General features: G+C 46.8%; 1 protein-coding gene across 1 annotated transcript in view; it reads left to right on the plus strand.

Moving 5' to 3' along the window:
* PRPF3 (pre-mRNA processing factor 3) overlaps positions 1-22,236 on the plus strand; it is a 35,277-nt gene extending 13,041 nt beyond the window's left edge. The window contains exons 8-16 of the mRNA XM_049765912.1: positions 2,407-2,573; positions 6,674-6,753; positions 10,649-10,792; positions 13,269-13,368; positions 13,544-13,657; positions 16,331-16,449; positions 16,726-16,809; positions 18,254-18,315; positions 21,904-22,236. Of these exons, the coding sequence (XP_049621869.1) occupies positions 2,407-2,573; positions 6,674-6,753; positions 10,649-10,792; positions 13,269-13,368; positions 13,544-13,657; positions 16,331-16,449; positions 16,726-16,809; positions 18,254-18,315; positions 21,904-22,050 (1,017 nt within the window). The 3' untranslated portion in view covers positions 22,051-22,236. The remainder of the gene's footprint in view (positions 1-2,406; positions 2,574-6,673; positions 6,754-10,648; positions 10,793-13,268; positions 13,369-13,543; positions 13,658-16,330; positions 16,450-16,725; positions 16,810-18,253; positions 18,316-21,903) is intronic.
* The last annotated feature ends 690 nt before the right edge of the window (positions 22,237-22,926 follow it).

Raw genomic sequence — 22,926 nt, forward strand, 5'->3', positions numbered from 1 at the left:
GAGGGGCCAAAGCGGTGGCACAAGTGGTAAGACATCTGCCTTGCCTGTGCTAGCCTAGGATGGACCTGGTTTCGCTCCCCCAGTGTCCCATATGGTTCCCCAAGCCAGGAGCGATTTCTGAGGCATAGCCAGGAGTAAACCTGAGCATCACTGGGTGTGGCCCAGAAAAGCAAAAAATAAATAAATAAATTGAAAGTTGAATGTGGGTTGCCACCCTTCCACGTGTCATTGGCCCCAGTGTGCTGGAATTTGGGTGTTAATAAATACTCCTTTGTGTCTCCTAAAAAAAAAAAAAGTTGGGCCCGGAGATATAGCATGGAGGTAAGGCGTTTGCCTTTCATGCAGGAGGTCATCGGTTCAAATCCCGGTGTCCCATATGGTCCCCCGTGTCTGCCAGGAGCGATTTCTGAGCCTGGAGCCAGGAATAACCCCTGAGCACTGCCGGGTGTGACCCAAAAACCACAAAAAAAAAAAAAAAAAAAAAAAAAAGTTGAATGTGATTCTTCTCCACATGTAAATGAGGGTAGCCTGGTTTAAATTTACTGCCCATGATCCATGCACCTGGAAATGGAGTCTACTATATTGCGTTAATAATTCAGTGCTTTGTACCTTCTCATATCCATTTCAGAACAGAGTTTGGTTTTTAAGCCATAGCTGGAAGTGCTCAGGTTTTACATATTCCTGGTCTCATTCTTGGTCATTTTTGGATATGTGGTGTCAGAGTTTAAACCTGGGTCAGCTGCATGAAAGACAAGGCTACTGCACTGTCTCTCTGGCTCTTGCTAATTTTGTTGTTTTTGGTTCATACTTGGTAATGCTCAGAGCTTATTCCTGCTTCTGTACTCAGGAATCAGTCCTGCTTAGTGCTTGGTGAACCATAGAGGGTGCTGGTGATTGAATCCCGGCGAGCCACATGTAAGGCAAATGCCCCACCTGCTGCACTCTCTCCAGATCCACAAATTTTGGGGGTGTTTTTTTGGGGGGTCACACCCAGCAGCACTCAGAGTTTACTCCTGGCTCTATGCTCAGAAACCATTCCTGGCAGGCTTGGGGGACCATATGGGATGCTGGGATTCAAACCACTGTCCTGCATGCAAGGCAAACACCCTGCCTCCATGCTATCTCTCTGGCCCAAGACCCACACATTTTTTTGGGCTTGTTTTTATTTGTTCTTATTGTTTTGGGGCCATACCCAGTGATGCACCTGGCTATGTGCTCAGAAATCGCTCCTGGGTTGGGGGGCCATATGGAATGCTGGGGCTCAAACCGCGTCTGTCAGGCTAGTGCGGGCAAGGCAGATCTTGCGCCACTACCCCGGCCCCTTGTGTTTGTTTTTAGACCATACCTGTCAATTCTTGGGTTCAGTCTAACAAATTGTTCCTGGTGGTCCTTGGGAGACCATAGGTACGCTTGCGGCTCAAACCCAGATTAGCTGTGTGCAAGGGGAGCACTTCACTCTCCTCTAATCCAGGGGTAGCGAACACGCGGCTCTTGAGCCACATGTGGCTCCTGGCCAAAATGAATGCAGCTCTTTGCCTCTTCTCCTTCTTTTGTGGACTGTGGCTCTTTGCCAAGTTTGGATTTGGTTCTGCTGCTTCTGAGGAGGGACCTCTGAGGAGAGATCTCCGAGCACGTAGTCCTATCTCCCATCCCTCGGAAACAATTGCACGGGCCAGCGAGCGGGGGACCCGTGTGTCACCTGTTGGGTCACATCTTGCTGTTAGTTCTTAGTGTGGAGGATGCAGCACACCCTCACCATCACTGCAGGATTTTGACCCTCACTCAAAATGGCAAAATGCAATATGCGTTTAATAGATTATTGTTAAAATTATATGCTTTTGTGCTTTTTGTCTGTTTTGGCAGGTCACTGCGTGGTGTGGCTCTCTGACTCTCACAGTTTAAGATTTTGGCTCTTTGTGTCAAACTTGTTCGCCACCCCTGCTCTAGTCCCTCAATTATTTTTTTCAATAAATTTTTACTTGCTAAAGTCATGTTGCTTTTTTAGTGCAAGAGTAGAGATGAGAGTTAAGTCACTGAGAATAGTAAAGTGACTTATAAATCTTCAGAGATTGTAAATTCACAGTAGCTATAAGGAGTTTAATAAGGTAGTGCTTGTGTGTTTATTTATTGGTTTTGGGCCACAACCGGTGGAACTCAGGGATTAGTCTAGAATCTAGATTCTGCATCAGGAATTACTCCTGGGAGGGGGAGGGAATCACTCCTATTGGTGCTTGGGGGACCATACAGGATGCCAGGGATCAAATCCAGGTCAACCACCTACGAAGCAAGCACCTTACCCACTGTGCTATCCCTCTGGCCCCTAATAAGGAAGTATTTAAAGTGGAAAGCTACCATCTCTTCTGTCACCTTTAACTTTATTTTCTTTCTTGATTTATCTGACTCTAGGCTCAGCTTGAGAAATTACAAGCAGAGATCTCACAGGCAGCTCGAAAAACAGGCATCCATACTTCCACTAGACTGGCCCTTATTGCTCCTAAGAAGGAGCTACGGGAAGGGGACATCCCTGAGACTGAGTGGTGGGACTCCTACATTATCCCTAATGGCTTTGACCTGTAAGTTTGTCTAATTGACAGTGTGTGTGTGTGGGGGGGGGGGGGTGCAGCAGCTTACTCCTGGCTCTGCTCGAAATCACTCCTAGCAGTGCTGAGGGGACCATATGGGTTTCAAGGGCTTGAATCTGGGTCAGCCACATCCAACACCAGCAGCATGCTAGACTAGTGTTCCAGTCCCTGACCTTTTATTAAAACTAGAGTTTTATTTTGAGACATACTCAACAGTGTTCGAGAGACCTTGTTCTGAATATTGAACCCAGGGCTGCCACATGCAAAGCTTTTATTCCAATCCCAGGCTTTGTCTCCATAGCCCAACACTAGAATTTAAATTTTGTTGTTGTTTTTTGGCCACACTTGGCAGCACTCAGGGGTTACTCCCTGCTGTGCGCACAGAAATTGCTCCTGGAAAGCTCAGGGAACCATATGGGATGCCAGGAATTGAACCCAGGTCATTTCAGATTGGCTGCGTGCAAGGCAAACACTGCTAGCTCTGGCCCCTAGAATTAAAAAAGTTTTTCAAATGTCTCTGGAGATGGAGGAAGGGGGATTTGGGCCAGAACTGGCAGTGCTCAGTACTTAATCCTGGCTCAGCTTCGAGATCACAGCTGGAGGTGCTTGATGGAATCATATGAGGTGCCCGGTGCATGCAAGATCTGTTGTATGCAAAGCAGGCTGCTATTCCTGGTGCTCTCTCTCTAGTACTCGAGACTAGCCCTTTTTTTCTTTTTCTCCATTTGTTTTAGGTTTTTTGTTTGTTTTGTTTTGTTTTGCAGTGGGGGGGGGGCATACCCGGCCGTGCTCAGGGGTTGCTCTGGCTATCTGTTCCTGGTAGGTGCGGGGGACCATATGGGACACCGGAATTCGAACCAACCACCTTAGGTCCTGGATCAGCTGCTTGCAAGGCAAACTCCGCTGTGCTATCTCTCCGGCCCCTTGTTTCAGTTTTTGGGTCACAGCCAATGATGCTCAGGAATTACTCCTGGCTTTGCTTAGGAGACCTCATGCAATGCAAAACATCTCTGTGTTGTACTTACTGTATAGGTAATTATGTAAAATAGATATTAAACTAAAAATTCATGTTATAAAGAATGAACACGTGTCTCCATGTGTGGTGTTAGTAGCTGAACCTAATCCTCCATATGGTTGTTCAAGGATCACAGGCTATATATCGCCTTGGACTCCAGAGCATACTGGTGCATGACCTCAGATACTGCCTAGCACATGGGGCCTGAGCAGCACATCCTCCACTTCCTGGGGTAATCCACCAAGAGGGGTCTTAGCTTTTCTGGGGATCTCTTGGGAGACCACCCTTAAAAGCCCCCCAAAAGAATAGAGACCAGAGGACTATTCTAGATCAGCAGCATAGTGCTTGCCTCTGCATATGAGGCCTTGGGTTTGATCCCCAGTACTACAAAAAAGGGGAAAAAAAGATATGAGTTCCTTTTCCTTTTGGGTTTAATACAAGAGGAAAAGGCACTCAAAAAGCAAGCTTCTACATTCTCTGTGTCTCTTTACATATTACGTATTTTTCGCATACTGCTTTTTTTTCTTGATTACCTGATTGGGTGTTTGTTCAGACCCGTCATCAGGAATTGAACCCAGTGCTCTCTATACACCAGACATATACTCTACTGCTTCACATTCTTTCTTTTTTTTTTTTTTTTTTTTTTTTTTTTTTTTCTGCTTATTTTTGTTTACAGTGCTAGGATCAAGACCCAGTGTTGTTAGTGGTCCCTGGGGTGTCAGACCCAGGGCCTCACATATGCTAAAGAGCCAGTCCTGGGCAGGAGAGATAGCACAGCTGGGCATTTGCCTTGCACACAGCTGATCCAGGACGGACTGTGGTTCAAATCCCAGAATCCCATATGGTCCTCTGAGCCAGGAATAACCCCTGAGCGCCGCCGGGTGTGACCCCAAAGAAATTTAAAGCCGGGCCGGGCGGTGGCGCTGGAGGTAAGGTGCCTGCCTTACCTGCGCTAGCCTAGGACGGTTCGATCCCCCGGCGTCCCATATGGTCCCCCAAGCCAGGAGCGACTTCTGAGTGCATAGCCAGGAGTAACCCCTGAGCGTCACCGGGTGTGGCCCAAAAACCAAAAAAAAAAAAAAAAAAGAAAAGCCAGTCCTAGAATATAACAAAGATCCCTCTAAGTGGACAAATGGTTAGCTCTTTGTGCTTCATGCTGTGTGTTCTAGCTTGTTCTTACCCTTCCTTTGCCGCTGTCTTGGAGTTTTTGTTACTAATGTGAGACAATAATATCAAGGTTTTAGGACAAAAAAGACTTTAGTCTTGCATTACATAATTAAAGATGAGGCTGCATGGCGGTGGATGGCGATGGATTTCTTTTTGCCATCCCAGGCCACGTGGCTCAGCAACCCGATGAACCTGCGAGTTTCAGGCCCAGATGAAACGCGAAATCACTCACTCACATGCAGGCTTCAGAAAGCATTAACTTTATTTAGGCCCTAGCCACCACGTGTGTGTGGCCTATCTCATAACATTTTAAGCACAAGTTGTTCTTGGCCCTGCATCTAAACTCCTTTTAGCCATCTTCCCTTTGGGCTCCATGCTGGTCCAAGACCAAAACACAAAGGCCCCAAAGCCAGCGAGCTCTCCAGGGCCAAAAGGGCAAAGACCCTTAATCCCCTCGCTCCCGGGTTTATCTACCTATTCCAAGACCCCTCCCCGGAATGGGCCGGGTCTTGCAGGTAGAGTTACTCCTACTATCCGGTTCCCAAGACCCCTCCCAGAAATGGGTGGGTTTCAGGTCGCTACACGTAAATCCAGGGTGGAGTAATACTTTAGTACTTTGAAATCTCGGCAGGAGACAGTCTTATCATCTTGAAAAGTATGTGTAAAAAATGGCAGAGTATAGATACGTAAGTACTGAAAAGGGCTATTATCAACTATGGAAGGTGAATTTTTTGGTTTAGCTTTGGAGTCCAGAGAGAATAACTCAAGCTAAGGCACTTACTTTGCTCATGGCTTCTTTGGCCAAGCCAATCCTGTTTGGATCTCAGCATCATTTTATGGTTCTTTGAGCACTCCCCTGGGCCACTCCTGAAATAGAATCAAGAATAGTTCCAGTCTGCCGACCCAGGTTCAATCCCAGGCATCCAAGACAGATACTCCTCGCTTACTGACTTACCTGTTTAGTGACAGCTCGCACTTACGACCATCTTCACCATTATTTTATTTTATTTTATTTTATTTTGTTTTTTTTGTTTTTTTTGGGCCACACCCTGTGACGCTCAGGGGTTACTCCTGGCTATGTGCTCAGAAGTTGCTCCTGGCTTCTTGGGGGACCATATGGGACGCCGGGGGATCGAACCACGGTCCGTCCTAGGCTAGCGCAGGCAAGGCAGGCACCTTACCTCCAGCGCCACCGCCCGGCCCATTTTATTTTATTTTATTTTATTTTAAATATCCTTTTTCCATCTTGTACACTCTACAGTACAGTACTGTGGTTTTTGGTGCTTTAATGGACCTACTTTACTAACTTTATGTTCTGTAATCCATTGCAGTACTGTGTGTAAACGACACAACCTATGCAAATTAAAACAAGTTTGGTCTTTCTCGTTATTTTACTTATTCAGAATACTGTATTGTCAAGTACTATGCATATACTGTACTATTGTATCCAGTACTTGCAGTTCCTCACTTAACGACCAAGTCTTTGAAACAAACTTGGTTGATAAGCGAGGAGTAACTGTATTATCCCCTGCACCTGCCGGGAGTGCTAAATGAATGGTGTCAGTGTAACCCTTGAGCACTACTAGGTATGGCCCCAAAGCAACAATAAACACAAACAGAATAACTCCTGAGCACCTCTGTAGGTAGCTGGAACCTTCACTCTTCATACAAAAAGTTCGTGCTCAAACATGTGGTATTTCAGCAACATAATTCTGGTCCAAATCTGGGTAGGGTATTGATAGAAGGGGGAGAAACCATTCTGGGGCCGGAGTGGTAACGTAGTGGTAGGGCACGTGGCTGACCCAGGACAGACACGGGTTTCATCCCCTGAACCAAGAGCAATTTCTGAGCGCAGGACTCCCTTTCGTAGAAGCATTTACACCTCTGCATCTCTTTTTTCCAATTTTAGCACAGAGGAAAAGCCCAAGAGAGAAGATTATTTTGGAATCACAAATCTTGTTGAACATCCAGCTCAACTTAATCCTCCAGGTAAGAGTAGTGAAGTGTTATCTATTATCGGATGGAACTTTCTCTAATGGTGGAGCTATTCTTTGTTCTCTGTGCTTTCTGAAACAGTAGTTACTATCTGCGTGACATCATTGAGTATTCAAAAACTTGACTGATTTAAATTATAACTGAGAAACTGACTTATTTTTTTTCATTTCATGTTAATTAAAGAATATAGATTGCTAGTGACTGTAGTACCAGTGCAAGTCTAGAGCCTAATCGAGAGGTGACTTACTGATTATATCACAAGTCAGCACCAACCCAGGAGTTTTTGCATGCAAAGCTTCACCTCCACCCTCTCAACCATCTCACAGCACCTTAGCATCTACAACCATTCTTTGGTGGGAGCTCAGATCCAGTGGTACTTGGAGGACTGTACAGCACTGCGTTATCAGACCTGTGCCTTTTGCCTGCAAACACTGTGCTCCAGTCCACTGAGCCATTTGATCAGCCTCTAGCTGGTCAGTGATCACCAAGCAAAAGCACTGCTTTTGTGCTCAGGGCTACTCTTGGATCTGCGTTCAAAATCGCCCCTGGCAGGATCGGGGGACCATACGGGATGCTGGTTGGCCACCTACAAGGCAGATGTCCTACCACTGTGTTATCACCCTGGTCCCCCAAGAATATATTTTTAAGGGGCTGGCATGGTGGCGCTAGAGGTAAGGTGTCTGCCTTGCCAGCGCTAGCGTAGGACGGACCTAGGTTCGATCCCCCAGCGTCCCATATGGTCCCCCCAAGCCAGGAGCGACTTCTGAGTGCATAGCCAGGAGTAACCCATGAGCGTCACCAGGTGGGGCCCAAAACCAAACAAACAAAAAAAAAACAAAATCTATATATTTTTTGTGTGGTTTTTGGGTCACACCCGGCAGTGCTCAGGGGTTTTTCCTGGCTCCATGCTCAAAAATCGCTCTTGGCAGGCACGGGGGACCATATGGGATGCCGGGATTCGAACCAGTGACCTTCTGCATGAAAGGTAAACGCCTTACCTCCATGCTATCTCTCCGGCCCCAGAATATATTTTTTAAGGCCTGAGTATGTACTTTGCATATAGGTTCAGTCCCCAGCACTCCACTATCAGCTGAGCTTCCCCAGTAAACACGGTTCCTCCTGTATGAACACACCTTCCCTTAAAATGTTTGTTTCTTTTTTTTTTTTTTTTTTTGGTTTTTGGTTTTTGGGCCACACCCGGCATTGCTCAGGGGTTACTCCTGGCTGTCTGCTCAGAAATAGCTCCTGGCAGGCACGGGGGACCATATGGGACACCGGGATTCGAACCAACCACCTTTGGTCCTGGATCGGCTGCTTGCAAGGCAAACACCGCTGTGCTATCTCTCCGGGCCCAAAATGTTTGTTTCTTAATATGGGGCTCGTTTTTAAAATTACCGTGAGATGCAATACGAAGTTGTTCGTGATTGAATTTTAGTTATACAGTGTTCAGCATCCTTCACTGCTGCAGATTTCCCACCACCACTGTCTCCAGTTTGTTGCTCCTTGCCCCTTTGCCTCCCCAGCCCCCTCCCCTCCAGCCTCTGTAGCAGACATATTCTCATTCTCTCCATTTCTCTCCATCTCTCTCATGCACATGTGTTTGCATTTCCCTTTTAAACTGGTTTACAATATGGTTACTGAAGGGGTATCATGAACGTCACTTTTTGAGCGGGGTTTGCTTTGGGGGCCACAGCCAGCAATGATCACGGATTACTCTGCACTCGGGTCATTCCTGGTGGTTCTCTGGGAACCATAGAGGGACGCCAGGGATCGAACCCTGTCGGCCATATGCCAGGCAAACACCCTACCCACTGTGCATGACTCCAACCCCTCATGCATATCATTTGAACCTCTTTTCAGCATCTAGTTTTATCGAGTGATCATTCCCAACTATTGTTAACTTTGTAGTCCTTTCTCCTCCCCTAACTGCACTATGCCCCTGCTCTTTGTGGCAAGGTTCCTATCAAGAAACAGGTCTTGGGGCCGGGCGGTGGCGCTAGAGGTAAGGTGCCTGCCTTGCCTGCGCTAGCCTAGGACGGACCGCGGTTCGATCCCCCGGCGTCCCATATGGTCCCCCAAGCCAGGAGCGACTTCTGAGCGCATGGCCAGGAGTAACCCCTGAGCGTCACCGGGTGTGGCCCAAAAACCAAAAAAAAAAAAAAAAAGAAAGAAACAGGTCTTCCTGGGCTGGAGAGATAGCATGGAGGTAGAACGTTTGCCTGGCATGCAGAAGGACGGTGGTTCAAGTCCTGGTATCCCATAGGGTCCCCCGAGCCTGCCAGGAGCGATTTCTGAGCATAGAGCCAGGAGGAACCCCTGAGCACTGCTGGATATGACCCAAAACCGAAAGCCAAAAAAGAAAAAGAAAAGAAACAGTTTTCCTGGTCCTCATTACTATTATCTTTGGGTATTGTTACTAGACTGAAAACTGTGGGACTCTTATTTTCAAAGACCCTTTCCATAATCCAGAGCTTCCTGCCTTTCCCTACACCACATTCTCCTGCTTTGATTCATTCAAAGCAGTGCTCAGGGCTAATTCCTAGCTCTGCACTTAGGGATCACTCCTAGTGCTGCTTGGGGAATGCATGGGGTGCCAGTGGTTGAGCATGGATCAGCTAATGCGAGGCAAGCCCTTTACCTACTGTATTTTCTTCTTTTTTTTTGGGGGGGGGGGGCACATCTGGCATTGCTCAGGGTTTACTCCTGGCTTTGCGCTCAGAAGTTGCTCCTGGCAGGCTTGGGGGACCATATGGGATACCAGGATTCGAACCAGGTTCTGTCCTGTGTTGGCCTCGTGCAAGACAAACACCTTACCACTGTGCTATCACTTTGACCCCTATCTACTGTATTTTTATTCTGGCCCTATTCCCTATTTTCTTTTTCCCTTCCTTTCCGTTTTAAATAGTCATTTCTGTATTCAGCAAAATATAAGTGAACAAATTAAAAACTATAACTTCTTTTGAGGGGGGGATGAGGCACACAACCAGCAGAGCACTCAGGACTTACTCCTGGCTTTATGATCAGAAATCACTCCTGGGGCCGGAGAGATAGCATGGAGGTAAGGCGCTTGCCTTTCATGCAGGAGGTCATCAGTTCGAATCCCGGCGTCCCATATGGTCCCCTGTGCCTGCCGGGAGCAATTTCTGAGCCTGGAGCCAGGAATAACCCCTGAGCACTGCCGGGTGTGACCCAAAAACCACAAAAAAAAAAAAGAAAAAAGAAAAGAAAAAGAAATCACTTCTGAGGGGCTGGAGAGATAGCATGGAGGTAAGGCATGCAGAAGGACAGTGGTTTGAATCCCAGCATCCCATATGGTCCCCCCAGGCCTGCCAGAAGTGATTTCTGAGCGTGGAGCCAGGAGTAACTCCTTAGTGCTGCTGGGTGTGACCAAAAAAAGAAAAGAAAAGAAATCACTCTTGGGCCAGGAGCAGTGGCACTAGAGGTAAGGTGTCTGCCTTGCAAGCGCTAGCCTACAATAGGAAAGTTGGGAATTAAATCCAGATTGGCTGTGTACAAGGCAAACACTACCTGCTGTGCTGTTGCTCCAGCCCGAGAATATAACTTCTTTATCATCTAAATTGAAACAGCTAGAGTCTCTTTTTATCTTTTCCTTTTTTTTGGGGGGCGGGGGTAGGGGCCATAATTGATGATCACAGGGTTTATTCCTAGCTCTGTGCTCAAGAATTATTCCTGGCAGTATTTGGGGGACCATATGGGATTCCAAGGATTGAACCTCACTCAGTTGGCTGAATGCAAAAAGGGCCCTACCCACTGTACTATCTTTTCAGCCCCCAACTGGTTTAATGTGGTAGTCAGCTAAATTCTTTCCTATGATTATCAAAATTCTGTTCTCTGAAATAATGCTTTGCTCCATTCCTTTCTCTACAAGTCGACAATGATACACCAGTTACTCTGGGAGTTTATCTTACCAAGAAGGAACAGAAGAAACTCCGGAGACAAACAAGGAGGGAAGCACAGAAGGAATTACAAGAAAAGGTCAGGCTGGGCCTGATGCCCCCTCCAGAACCTAAAGGTAAGTTATAACTGAGGGGAATGTAGAAAGAGTGATGAGTGTAATTCTAGAAATACCTAGAGCCTCCTCTCTCTCTCTCTCTCTCTCTTTCTTTCTCTCTCTCTCTTCTCTCTCTCTCTCTCTCTCTCTCTCTCTCTCTCTCTTTTTTTCTCTCTCTCCCCCTCTCTCTTCTCTTTCTCCTCTCTCTCAGAATCATTCAATAGGGTTTTGACTTTTTTCTTAAATTTTACATTTTTTTCTTTTTTACAGTTTATTTTTTGATTACATTTTTTTTTGTTTTTTTGGGCCATACCCATTTGATGCTCAGGGTTTACTCCTGGCTAAGCGCTCAGGGTTTACTCCTGGCTTGGGGAGACCATATGGGATGCCGGGGGATCGAGCCGAGGTCCCGTGGTCCTTCCTTGGCTAGTGCTTGCAAGGCAGACACCTTACCTTTAGCGCCACCTCACCTGCCCACCTGCCCCCCCCCTTTTTTTTTTATTGGTTTTTGGGCCACACCCGGCGGTGCTCAGGGGTTACTCCTGGCTGCCTGCTCAGAAATAGCTCCCGGCAGGCACGGGGGACCATATGGGACACCGGGATTCGAACCAACCACCTTAGGTCCCGGATCGGCTGCTTGCAAATCAGACGCCGCTGTGCTATTTCTCCGGGCCCACACCTGCCCCTTTTAATTACATTTTACATCGAACTTTTTGTTCCATCTGTTGGGGGCACAACTGGCAGTGCTCAGGGCTTGCTCCTGCCTCTGTACTCAGGGATCACTGAGCCCTCCCTGGTGGGGCCTAGGGGCCTAGGGTACCGGTGTCAAACCTGAGTGAGATACATGCAGGGCAGCCACATTATACCTGCTATAATATCACTCTGACCGCTGATGTTCTTTTTGAAAGATTAATGTAATAACATAACAATAAAGCTTTTTTTTGTTCTGGATAGTACAAGAGGCAGGGTTCTTGCTTTGCATGTGACCTACCAGAGTTTGATACCTACCCATCCCATATGATATCCCCAAATATCACCAGAATTCATTCCTGAATGCAGAGCCAGGAGTAAGTCCTGCCCGCCACCAGGTTTTGGCCAAAAACAAAAAAAATCTGGGGCTGGGGGTGCTGAGGCGGAGTAATTCTGTGAAGTTAAAGTGCTTACTTTACATGCAGCCAGCCCTGGTTCATTCCCAACGTAACAGAGGGACCTCTGAGTTCTATCCAGAGTGATTCCCAAGCCCTGAGCATGCCAGGTGTCCAGAAACAAAGCAAAACTCAAAAGAAGAAAGTGTTTTGGGGAATTGAAGGGAGAGCTCAATGGGATGGGAGCATGCTTCTTTTTTTTTGTTTTTGTTTTTGTTTTTGTTTCTGGGCCACACCCGGTGATGCTCAGGGATTACTTCTGGCTATGAGCTCAGAAATTGCTCCTGGCTTAGGGAACCATATGGGACGCAGGGTATCGAAGTGCGGTTCATCCTGGGTCAGCCATGTACAAGGCAAACGCCCTACCGCTGTACTACTGCTCTGGACCTGGGACGGTGCTTTTTTATACAGGAGGAAATTCAGGTTCCATCTCTGCCAAACACTGCAACTGTGACCCAAAAACTCAGGATAAGGAAAGCTTTTCTGGAGGTACTCAGAGATGATACTGGGTGGTGTTTGGCAGTCATCTGTTACTAAGGATCAGACCCGGTCACTTGTACAAAACATGCAATTTAGCTCTGGATGCTAGGGATCCAGCCTGTGTTGGCCCTATGCAAGGCAAGCACCCTACCTGTTTCTGTTCATTTGTTTGTTTGTTTTTGGTTTCGGGGCTTCACCCAATGTCATTCAGGGGTTACTCCTGGCTCTGTGCTCAGAAATCACTCCTGGCAGGCTTGGGGGACCATATAGGATGCCGTGAATCAAACCCAGGTCCGTCCTGGCTCGGCCACGTGCAAGATAAATGTCCTACCGCTATGCTATCTTTCTGGCCCCAACCCTACCTGTTTCACTATTGCTCCAACTCCTCATTAGGTAATATTTTGAGTAAGCTCTATTGCATAAAGGTTCTTTGAATACTATGTTGTGATCAGGGCAAACTATCCATAAAAGGGGAGGAAGTTCTTCTGTTCGTATTTTGAAGGGGAGTATTTAGGCCACATCCGTGATGCTCCAGAATTAGTCCTGGCACTGCATCAGGAATTACTCCTGTATGCCAGGAGTCAAAACCTGGGTTGGCCCATTGCAAGGCAAATGCCCCTACCCTGCTCTTACCTCTCTAGTCTGGCCCAATGTTCATTGATTTTTGTCTGAGTGAGTCCTGTTTAGATGATCTGTTCTTTAGCAGAAAGCTAAGCTAAGGTTAGTTGGATTAGCTTTTCCAGATTGAATTTTACAGAGAATGTCTATTTTGAACCAAGTTTAGAAGTAAGCCATCTGTACTGGTTCTAACGAGAAAGTGGCTCTTCGAAGTGGAAAGTACTTGAAATTAATTTTCGTCTCCTTTCCTACAGTGAGAATTTCGAATTTAATGCGAGTATTAGGAACGGAAGCTGTGCAAGACCCTACGAAAGTAGAAGCCCATGTGAGAGCTCAGATGGCCAAGCGACAAAAGTAAGTTATGTGGGCGGGACTGGGCGCAACCCCAGAGCACGCATCTTTCCCAGCTCCCCCGGGGGTCTGGTGTTTGGCGGGAGGGGAGAGTCCTCTGTCGCTCTCTCTCTCCCTCAGCCCTGCCTCTGAGCTCCAATGCCTTTCTCACTTGTGGATGTCCTTCCTGTCACGACAGAGCGCACGAAGAGGCCAACGCTGCCCGGAAACTTACAGCAGAACAGAGAAAGGTCAAGAAAATTAAAAAGCTTAAAGAAGACATTTCACAGGGGGTACACATATCGGTATATAGGTAGGTGTCCACATTGAGCCGGCCTTTTCCTTAGGGAACTCAGAACCTTTTCCAAATGCTGGAGATAGAATCCCTACAGCGTGTCTCAAAGCATATCCAGTACTGGCCGCTGATCCATTGTAATTAGCCTAGTTGGAACCAAAGAGTTAATCCTTTTGCAGTGGTGTAGTTAAGGATTTATTCAGAATTGAAGATGTTCTTTGCATGTCAGGGGCCCAGGTTTATTTGCCAGTACAACATGGTCTCCCCCCAAACATTACTGAAGTGAACTCCCTCCCCACTCTTACTACTGTGAAATCCTTTAAAAGCGAAGCATCAACAACAACAACAAAAACAAACAAAAAAAAAGGGGGGGACCCAGAGAGATAGCACAGCGGTGTTTGCTTTGCAAACAGCCGATCAAGGACCAAAGGTGGTTGGTTCGAATCCCGGTGTCCCATCTGGTCCCCTGTGCCTGCCAGGAGCTATTTCTGAGCAGACAGCCAGGAGTAACCCCTGAGCACTGCCGGGTGTGGCCCAAAAACAAACAAACAAAAAAAAAAACAAAAAAAAAAAAAAGCAAAGCATCAAATCCTCATACATGTGAAGCTCACACTTTACAACTGAGCTACTACATCTGCTCAAAGATCTGTTCTTCTCTCAGAGATCTTAGTAATAAATTAAAACTAGTTCTGAAGAAGGAAGGAATATCGATCCAGTCAAGATGTTGGGATTTTACAACCTTTGTAAAGAATATCCTGTTAGTCTATGGAAGCAGTAAGATTTTCTTTTTTTTTTTTTTGGTTTTTGGGCCACACCCGTTTGACGCTCAGGGGTTACTCCTGGCTATGTGCTCAGAAATCGCCCCTGGCTTGGGGGGACCCTATGGGACGCCGGGGGATCGAACCGCGGTCCGTTCCTTGGCTAGCACTTGTAAGGCAGACACCTTACCTCTAGCGCCACCTTCCCGGCCCCAAGATTTTCTTAACCTACTGGCTGTATTGTTTTTATTCTTATACATGTTTTTGTTTGGGGGCCACACCTAGCAGTGAACAGGGCTTACTCCTGGCTCTGAACTCAAACATTACTCCTGGCATGCTCTGGAGACTATATGGGACGCCAGGGACCAAACTTGGTCGGCCATGGCAAGACAAAACACCCTACCCACTGTACTGTTGCTCCAACCCCTGTGACTATATTCTCATCCTGATCAGTAATCCTATTACTCCCGCTCAAAAATGGACCTTTAATGGTATATTTTTCTATCTTTTATTAATTTGATATATTCATCTTATTTTGTTTGCATTAGGTATATGTTTATCTTCTATGTTTTTTATTTTTATTTATTTATTTTTTGGTTTTTTGGGTCACACCCCGCAACACTCAGGGGTTCCTCCTGGCTCTATGCTCAGAAATCACTCCTGGCAGGCTCCGGTGACCATATGGGATGCTGGGATTCGACCTACCAACCTTCTACATGCAAGGCAAACGCATTACCTCCATGCTATCTCTCCGATTCCTATCTTTTATATTTTTAATGCATTCATTAATTAGTAACTAATTTTTTTACGTAGAAATTACTTATTTAGGGGCTGGAGAGATAGCATGGAGGTAAGGCGTTTGCCTTTCATGCAAGAGGTCATCGGTTCGAATCCCAGCGTCCCATATGGTCCCCCGTGCCTGCCAGGAGCAATTTCTGAGCATGGAGCCAGGAGTAACCCCTGAGCACTGCCGGGTGTGACCCAAAAACCACAAAAAAAAAAAAAAAAACAAAAAAAACAAAGAAATTACTTATTTATTTATTTATTTTTGGTTTTTGGGTCACACTTGGGTTACTCCTAGCTCTGGGCTCAGAAATCACCGGTGGCGGGCTCGGTGACCATATAGGATGCCGGGAATCGAACCAGGGTCCATCCTGTGTTGGTCGCGTGCAAGGCAAAGGCCTTACCGCTAGCGGTACTATTTTTTTTGCATTATTTTACTTTTGATCTTTATATTATCAAGAGCTTATAATGTATTTTTGTGTAATTTGACTTCTCTTTCTTTTTTTGGGGGGGGGGTTTGGGTCACACCTGGCAGTGTTCAGGGGTTACTCCTGGCTGTATGCTCAGAAATCGCCCCTGGCAGGCACAGGGGACCATATGGGATGCCGGGATTCGAACCACGTCCTTCTGCACGCAAGGCAAACGCCTTACCTCCATGCTATCTCTCCAGCCCCTTCTCTTTCTTTTTTTTTTTTTTTTTTTTTTTTTTTTTTTGGTTTTTGGGCCACACCCTGTGACGCTCAGGGGTTACTCCTGGCTATGCGCTCAGAAGTTGCTCCTGGCTTCTTGGGGGACCATATGGGACGCCGGGGGATCGAACCGTGGTCCGTCCTAGGCTAGCGCAGGCAAGGCAGGCACCTTACCTCCAGCGCCACCGCCCGGCCCCTTCTCTTTCATTTTTACAGTACATTTTTACATACTAGTTATAGTAATAAGGTATATGGTACTTGACTTTGAAGAAATAGTGAAATAGTGGTGAAAATAACTTCTAGACTCATTAACTCTCCTTTTAAGCAGTAGTGTGTTTGCTTGCTTCAGCAGCCTTTGTTTTTAGAGAAAATCATTTTGGATCCATCTGTTTATTTGCCATTCCATTCAGGTGGCTGATGCTGCTTAGACAGAAGCCATAACTAAACTTTCCCTTCTCCAGAGTTCGAAATTTGAGCAACCCAGCCAAGAAGTTCAAGATTGAAGCCAATGCTGGGCAGCTGTACCTGACAGGGGTGGTGGTTCTGCACAAGGATGTCAACGTGGTAGTAGTGGAAGGGGGTGAGTCTGAAGCCCCGTGGACACCGTCCCCAGGCAGCCCTGGGCCTCGCAGTGAACAAAGTGTGGTGGGGAGTCGAAGGAAAGGATCCTGTTCTCGATCCACATGCGGGCACGGTAGTGGGCTCCATTTCTGTTCGTGTTAGAAAAGGAGGCCCTCAGAGGTGGTTCCGGGATGGCTAAGTGACCACATTGATCTAGGAGGATTGAATGAGGTCAGAGGTGCTTCCTCCATCGCCTTGCTCAAAGCTGGTAACATTTCTCTTTCTCTGTTTCCAGGCCCCAAGGCCCAGAAGAAATTTAAGCGTCTTATGCTGCATCGGATAAAGTGGGATGAACAGACTTCTAACACCAAGGGCGATGGTGAATTGGGGGCTAGAGGCAATAGGGGGGGGGGTGGGAACCTTACTTTGTGTGTCTCACTTTGGAACTCTTGCCAACATTTAGATACTGTTTGATAATGTTTAGAAAGATACAGACTGCAAGCATGCCGGCCATTCTTACAGTGATTATTTATGTTCAGATGCTGAGCAGTAGTTACTTTGTACTTGATTGTCTAGGTCTTTCTAGCAGTTTAGTTCCGGGCCAGCCCCAGAACTCAATTCTAGATAGACAAGTATTTTTCCTTTGGACATTCAGCAAGCTATGTGCTTATATTGTGCATTGGTTTATAAAAGTATCTCAGGGCCCGGAGAGTTAGCACAGCGGCGTTTGCCTTGCAAGCAGCCGATCCAGGATCAAAGGTGGTTGGTTCGAATCCCGGTGTCCCATATGGTCCCCCGTGCTTGCCAGGAGCTATTTCTGAGCAGACAGCCAGGAGTAACCCCTGAGCACCGCTGGGTGTGACCCAAAAAACAAAAAAAAACAAAAAAAAAAAAAAAGTTTTTCAGGTCAAAAACTCTGCTTTTATTTGGGGAGTTGGGGTTTGGAAGCGACACCTGGCAGCACTCGAGTTATACTGTGTCTGGCTCAGAAGTCACTCCTAGCAGGCCTAGAGGACCATATGGGATGCTGAGGATTGACCCAGGATTGAACCCAGAACCTAGGTCTGCCGTATGCAAGGCAATGCCCTACTGTTGTCCTTTCGCTCTGGCCCCCAAATTGTGCTTTTTTTTTTTTTTTTTTTTTTTTTTTTTTTGACTGGGGCTGGAATATGGCTCAGTTGCAGAGTACATGCAAATGCCCTAACCACTATACTATCACTCTAGCTGCTGAAATACCTTGTGTGTGAGTGAGAGAGAGATCACTGTGTTCTCCTTGCCCTCACCCTCCAGTCTCATTTTAAAATAATTACCAGTACCTTATTGGTTTTTTCTATTTACTTGGGGCCTTTTTGATTTTGGAGATAACCTCAGTTCGGGGATTTTCTTGACAGGCTTAGAACCGTATTGGTGCCAAAGATTGAAACTAGGTTAGCATTAAGCTAGGCAAGTTCCCTACCCACTCAGTGTACCACCTCTGGTATTTCCTCTACCTCCTACACCCAACCATTACAATAGGATTTCCTTGCTTTGACATAAAAATGTTGACATAAAAAGAAGAAAGTTTTATTAGTAATTGCATATCTTATTTAGTCCTTTGTCTGCTGGCACTGTACGACATGTGAGGTGCTACAGGAATGTTTGTGGATTTCATTTTTTCTGCACTTTTCAGCTTCTAGTCTAGTTTGGAGGAACAATAGAAAAAAAGGTGGCAAATGATCCCAGTATTTTAAAGAGTTTGGGCAGCCTTACTGACTTTGTAAGCCTAGATTGTATTCTGTAGTGTGAAGTACAGAACAGGATTGAGCTCTGCTGTTTTTCCCCAGACGATGAAGACTCTGATGAGGAAGCTGTAAAGAAAACCAATAAATGTGTGTTAGTCTGGGAGGTAAGTCATCTTGTGTGAGAATAGAGCATTCTAGGTCTTACTGTTGGTTTGGTTTGGGGATCACAACCACAAGTTCTGTGGGACTGGGGCCAGAGAGAGAGTACAGCGGGTAGGGCACTTGCCTTGCACGTGGCTGACCGGGTTTGATCCCCAGCACCCCATATGGTCCCCTGAGCCCCACCAGGAGTGATTTCCTCAAAGCAGAGCCAGAAGTACTAAGCTCTGAGCACCACTGGATGTGCATACACCCCCACCCTACCTCCTGCCCCTCTCCACTTTAGTGTTTGAGAAACCACGTGGCACCTAGTGGTTAAACCCACATCATTGATGTGCAGAGCATTTTCTCCAACCCATCAAACATCGGGCAATAGTGGGGTTTGTACATTTGGGGGACGCCTCCAGCTGTGCTCAGGGCTGACTCCTGACTCTGCACTCAGGAATCACTAAAGGTGGGCTTGGGGAACTCTATGTGGTCCTGGGGTCAAACCTGGGTTGGTATGTGCAAGGCAAACGCCCTATCTGCCGTACTATCTTTCCAGCCCAGTTTTCAATCTTTTTTACACCTTCAGACCAGCATCAATTGAAAACCCCTGGTTTATAGTATTCAAATGCAACAATGGAATGGTAAAACTATGATGAATTCCGTAAGTAATTTGCATTTTCTTCTTGGAATTGTTACATGTTTGCCAGCAAATTCTTTGATATTTTTTAGTTACATCAAAAAATATATATGCCATCTGGGGAAGAGTATATAAAGCTGGTTGTAAGATTATAAATCCTTACTGAATTTAAGAGTTATGAATGTGAAACTTGGAAAGTAGGAAAGTGATTGTGGGATTTTGGGAGAATTATAGTAAAAGATGTACCAAACTTAAAAAAATAAAGTTGATTGGCCAGACAGTTAGTACAGTTCGTGGCATTTGACCAGTTCTGGTTCAGTCTCCAACATTCCCAACAGGATTGTTTTTGAGCCTCTTCAGGAGTGATCGCTGAGTGCAGAGCCAAGAGTAAATCCTGAACACAAAATTCATTAAAACATGGATATGATTTTCCATATTTATTGTCAGGCTTTTAAATCTTAGATTATTCTTTCAATAGTGGTTTGTAAAATGTGGTTCAGTCAGGAGCACTTTCAGGAGAGGGGATTGCACTACATCTGGGGGTGCTCAGCGCCTAACTTGGGCTCTCATCAGGGTCACTCCTACAGAGGCTTGAAAAGCACCGCAGGAGGTACTGGGACTGAAGAAACTGAACTTTGGTCGGATGCATGCAGGGAAAGTGAAAATATCTGAACCCTTTCTTCTCTGGCTTTTAAGTGGACCTTTTTATAAAAGTTAAAGTCATGGGGTCAGAGCAATTCTGCAGAGGGTAGGGCTCTTGCCTTGCATGCAGCTCCAAGGTCATTCCCCAGTACCACAGAGGGTCCCATGAGCCCCACCAGGAGTGATTTCCTGTCGCAGTGTTCAGCTGCTGTTGCTTGGGTCACTCCTTATGGTGTTTGGGGAACCCATGTGGTGCCAGGGTTCAAAATCAGACCTGCATGCAGAGCATGCTCTCCATCCTGTTGAACTCTCTCTATAGCCCAGACTTTATTTTTTATCTGCTTAAAACTTTAAAATAAATTTCATGAGACTTTTCTTGGGGGGGGGGGAGGGGGTTGGGTCACACCTGGCAGCTGTCAGGGATTACTCTTTGCTTAGCTCAGAAATCGCTCCTGGCAGGCACGGAGGACTATATGGGATGCCGGGATTCGAAGCACCTTCCGTCCCAAATCAGCTGCGTGTAAGGCAAACGCGCTACTGTTGTGCTTTCTCTCCGCCTCCTGTGAGACTTTTAGTAGAGAAGTTCATCCTGTCACCACCTTCAGCCACCCAACACAAAACACACACAAAAACAAGCCTGGAAACATTTATGTAATACATTTTTTTTTTTTTTTTTTTTTTTTGGTGTTTGGGCCACACCCGGTAATGCTCAGGGGTTACTCCTGGCTATGTGCTCAGAAGTTGCTCCTGGCTTGGGGGACCATATGGGACACCGGGGATCGAACCACGGTCCGTCCAAGGCTAGCGCAGGCAAGGCAGGCACCTTACCTTTAGCGCCACCGCCCGGCCCCTATGTAATACATTAAGGAAAACACCAGAATATCAAAGATGGTGGTGAAGGCTAGAATTATTTTTTTTTTCATAAAATCAAATTAATCTAAGTACATTATTACATGGGGTTTTATTTTGTGTTGTATTTTGTCTTTATTTATTTATTTCTATATTTTTGGACCACACCCGGCGGCACTCGTGTTACTCCTGTCTCTGCTCAGAAATTGCTCCTGACAGGCACGGAGGACCATATGGGATGCCACTGTTAGTCCTGGATCAGCTGCTTGCAAGGCAAGCACCCTACTACTGTGCTATCTCTCCAGCACCTGTCTTTTGTTTGGGGATCATACCTGGCTATGCTCGGGCCTTTACTCTTGGCTGCACTTTTAGCTGGGCTTGGGATCTACATATTCTATGCCAGGGATCAAACCCAGCTTGATAGCATTCTTTTGTTGTTGCTGCTGTTGTTGTTTTGGGGTTGTTTGTTTGTTTTTGGTTTTTGGGTCACAACCCGGCAGCGCTCAGAGACTACTTTTTTTTTTTTTTGGTTTTTGGGCCACACCCGTTTGACGCTCAGGGGTTACTCCTGGCTATGTGCTCAGAAATCGCCCCTGGCTTGGGGGGACCATATGGGACGCCGGGGGATCGAACCGTGGTCCTTCCTTGGCTAGCGCTTGCAAGGCAGACACCTTACCTCCAGCGCCACCTACCCGGCCCCTCAGAGACTACTTTTGACTCTGCACTCAGAAATCTGCTCCTGGCAGGCTCGGGGGAGCCATATAGAATGCCGGATTCATACCACCCTCCTTCTGCGTCTAAGGCAAATGCCGTACTGTTGTGCTATCTCTCCTGCCCCCAGGTTGATAGCATTCAAAGCAAGCATCCTACCCACCGTACTGTACTGCTCCAGCCTTTTTGTGTGTTTTGGTTTTGGTGTTTGGCTCCACCCAGCATATTTCATGAAGCTCATTCCTAGTGGAGTCTGGGGAGATAATATAGCAGGTGTAATGCTTGTTTTGCACGCAGCAGACCCATGGTCAGTCCCCCATACCTTATGTGGGTCTCCAAGCCACAGGAGTAAATCTGATTGTCACTGGTGTGGCTCAAAGAAACGAAACAAAGGTGAATAAAGTAGTGCAATTGGCCCGGGGAGAGGGTGATTCGAAGGGCTTGTGTACCTACCTGCTTTGCATGCAGGAGACCCGGGTGTGATCCCCAGTAGTGGGTGTTCCTTTTAGCACTGCCAGGAACAAGCAACCTCAATCTGGAAGCAGGTCCCAGCACAGCAGGGCAGGTTTTTGCCTTGCACACAGCCAACCCAGGTTCAGTCCCTGGCATCCCATATGGTCCCCTGAGCACCACCAGGAGTAATTCCTGAGTGCAGAGCCAGGAGTAACCCCTGCACATTGCCGGTGTGACCCAAATCTAATCACCCCCGCTCCCTCCAAAAACAAGAAGGTCAGCATTTTTGTTACAGAGTTTGTCTCTTTCTCAGGGTACAGCCAAAGACCGGAGCTTTGGGGACATGAAATTCAAGCAGTGCCCTACCGAGAACATGGCTCGGGAACATTTCAAAAAGCACGGGGCGGAACACTACTGGGATCTCGCTCTGAGCGAGTCCGTGCTGGAGTCGACCGACTGAGACTTGCAGCCGAGCCTCGCGTCCTCCCTCCTCTCCTGCCCAGTCCCATCCTCGTCTTTCTGCAGTCTCAGAACTGTATCAGTCTGCTACCACGGGGACACCGAGGGAACCCCGCGTTCCTCTCCCAGGCAGCCTGGTGCGCAGCCCTTGCCCTTCTGTGCATACGATTAAAGAGTTATTTTTAAACTCGGCCTGATACTTTCACATATTCATAGGTTTCGGAGTCAAGTCGGGTCTTCAGGTTAACTGTCCGGTTAAAGCACTGCTATCTCGGGAGGTGCCATTGATATCTCTGTATAACTGAATGAGTGGGTTTTTTTTTTTTTTTTTGGTTTTTTTTTTTTTTTTTTTTTTTTGGTTTTTGGGCCACACCCGGTAACGCTCAGGGGTTACTCCTGGCTATGCGCTCAGAAGTCGCTCCTGGCTTGGGGGACCATATGGGACGCCGGGGGATCGAACCGCGGTCCGTCCTAGGCTAGCGCAGGCAAGGCAGGCACCTTACCTTTAGCGCCACCGCCCGGCCCTGAATGAGTGGGTTTATTTGTTTGTCTTTCGCACTCACCCTAAATGTATATTTTTGATATGTAAGGGCAGTGTTTGACCTCACTGTGGAGCAAGAGTGAGGAGTGCTGTTTTCCTGAAGCAGGAACAGGTGTTGAGTGCAAAAGCAAAAGAGAACACGAGTGTCCTGTCTTAACCTTCAGTGGAGTAAGGCAGATTTGCATTTCCTCTCAGCTAAGAAGTTTTAAGAAATTAATCCTTTGGGAGCTGGGGCGATAGAGCAGGCAGGGCTGCACACAACAGTTCCACGTTGTCTCCCTTGTAGGTGGTCCCTTGGGCCCACCAGGATTGATCCCTGAGTCCAGGCACAGGAGT

This window comes from Suncus etruscus, chromosome 19 (genome assembly GCF_024139225.1).
Source record: "Suncus etruscus isolate mSunEtr1 chromosome 19, mSunEtr1.pri.cur, whole genome shotgun sequence".
Classification (NCBI taxonomy): Eukaryota; Metazoa; Chordata; class Mammalia; order Eulipotyphla; family Soricidae; genus Suncus; species Suncus etruscus.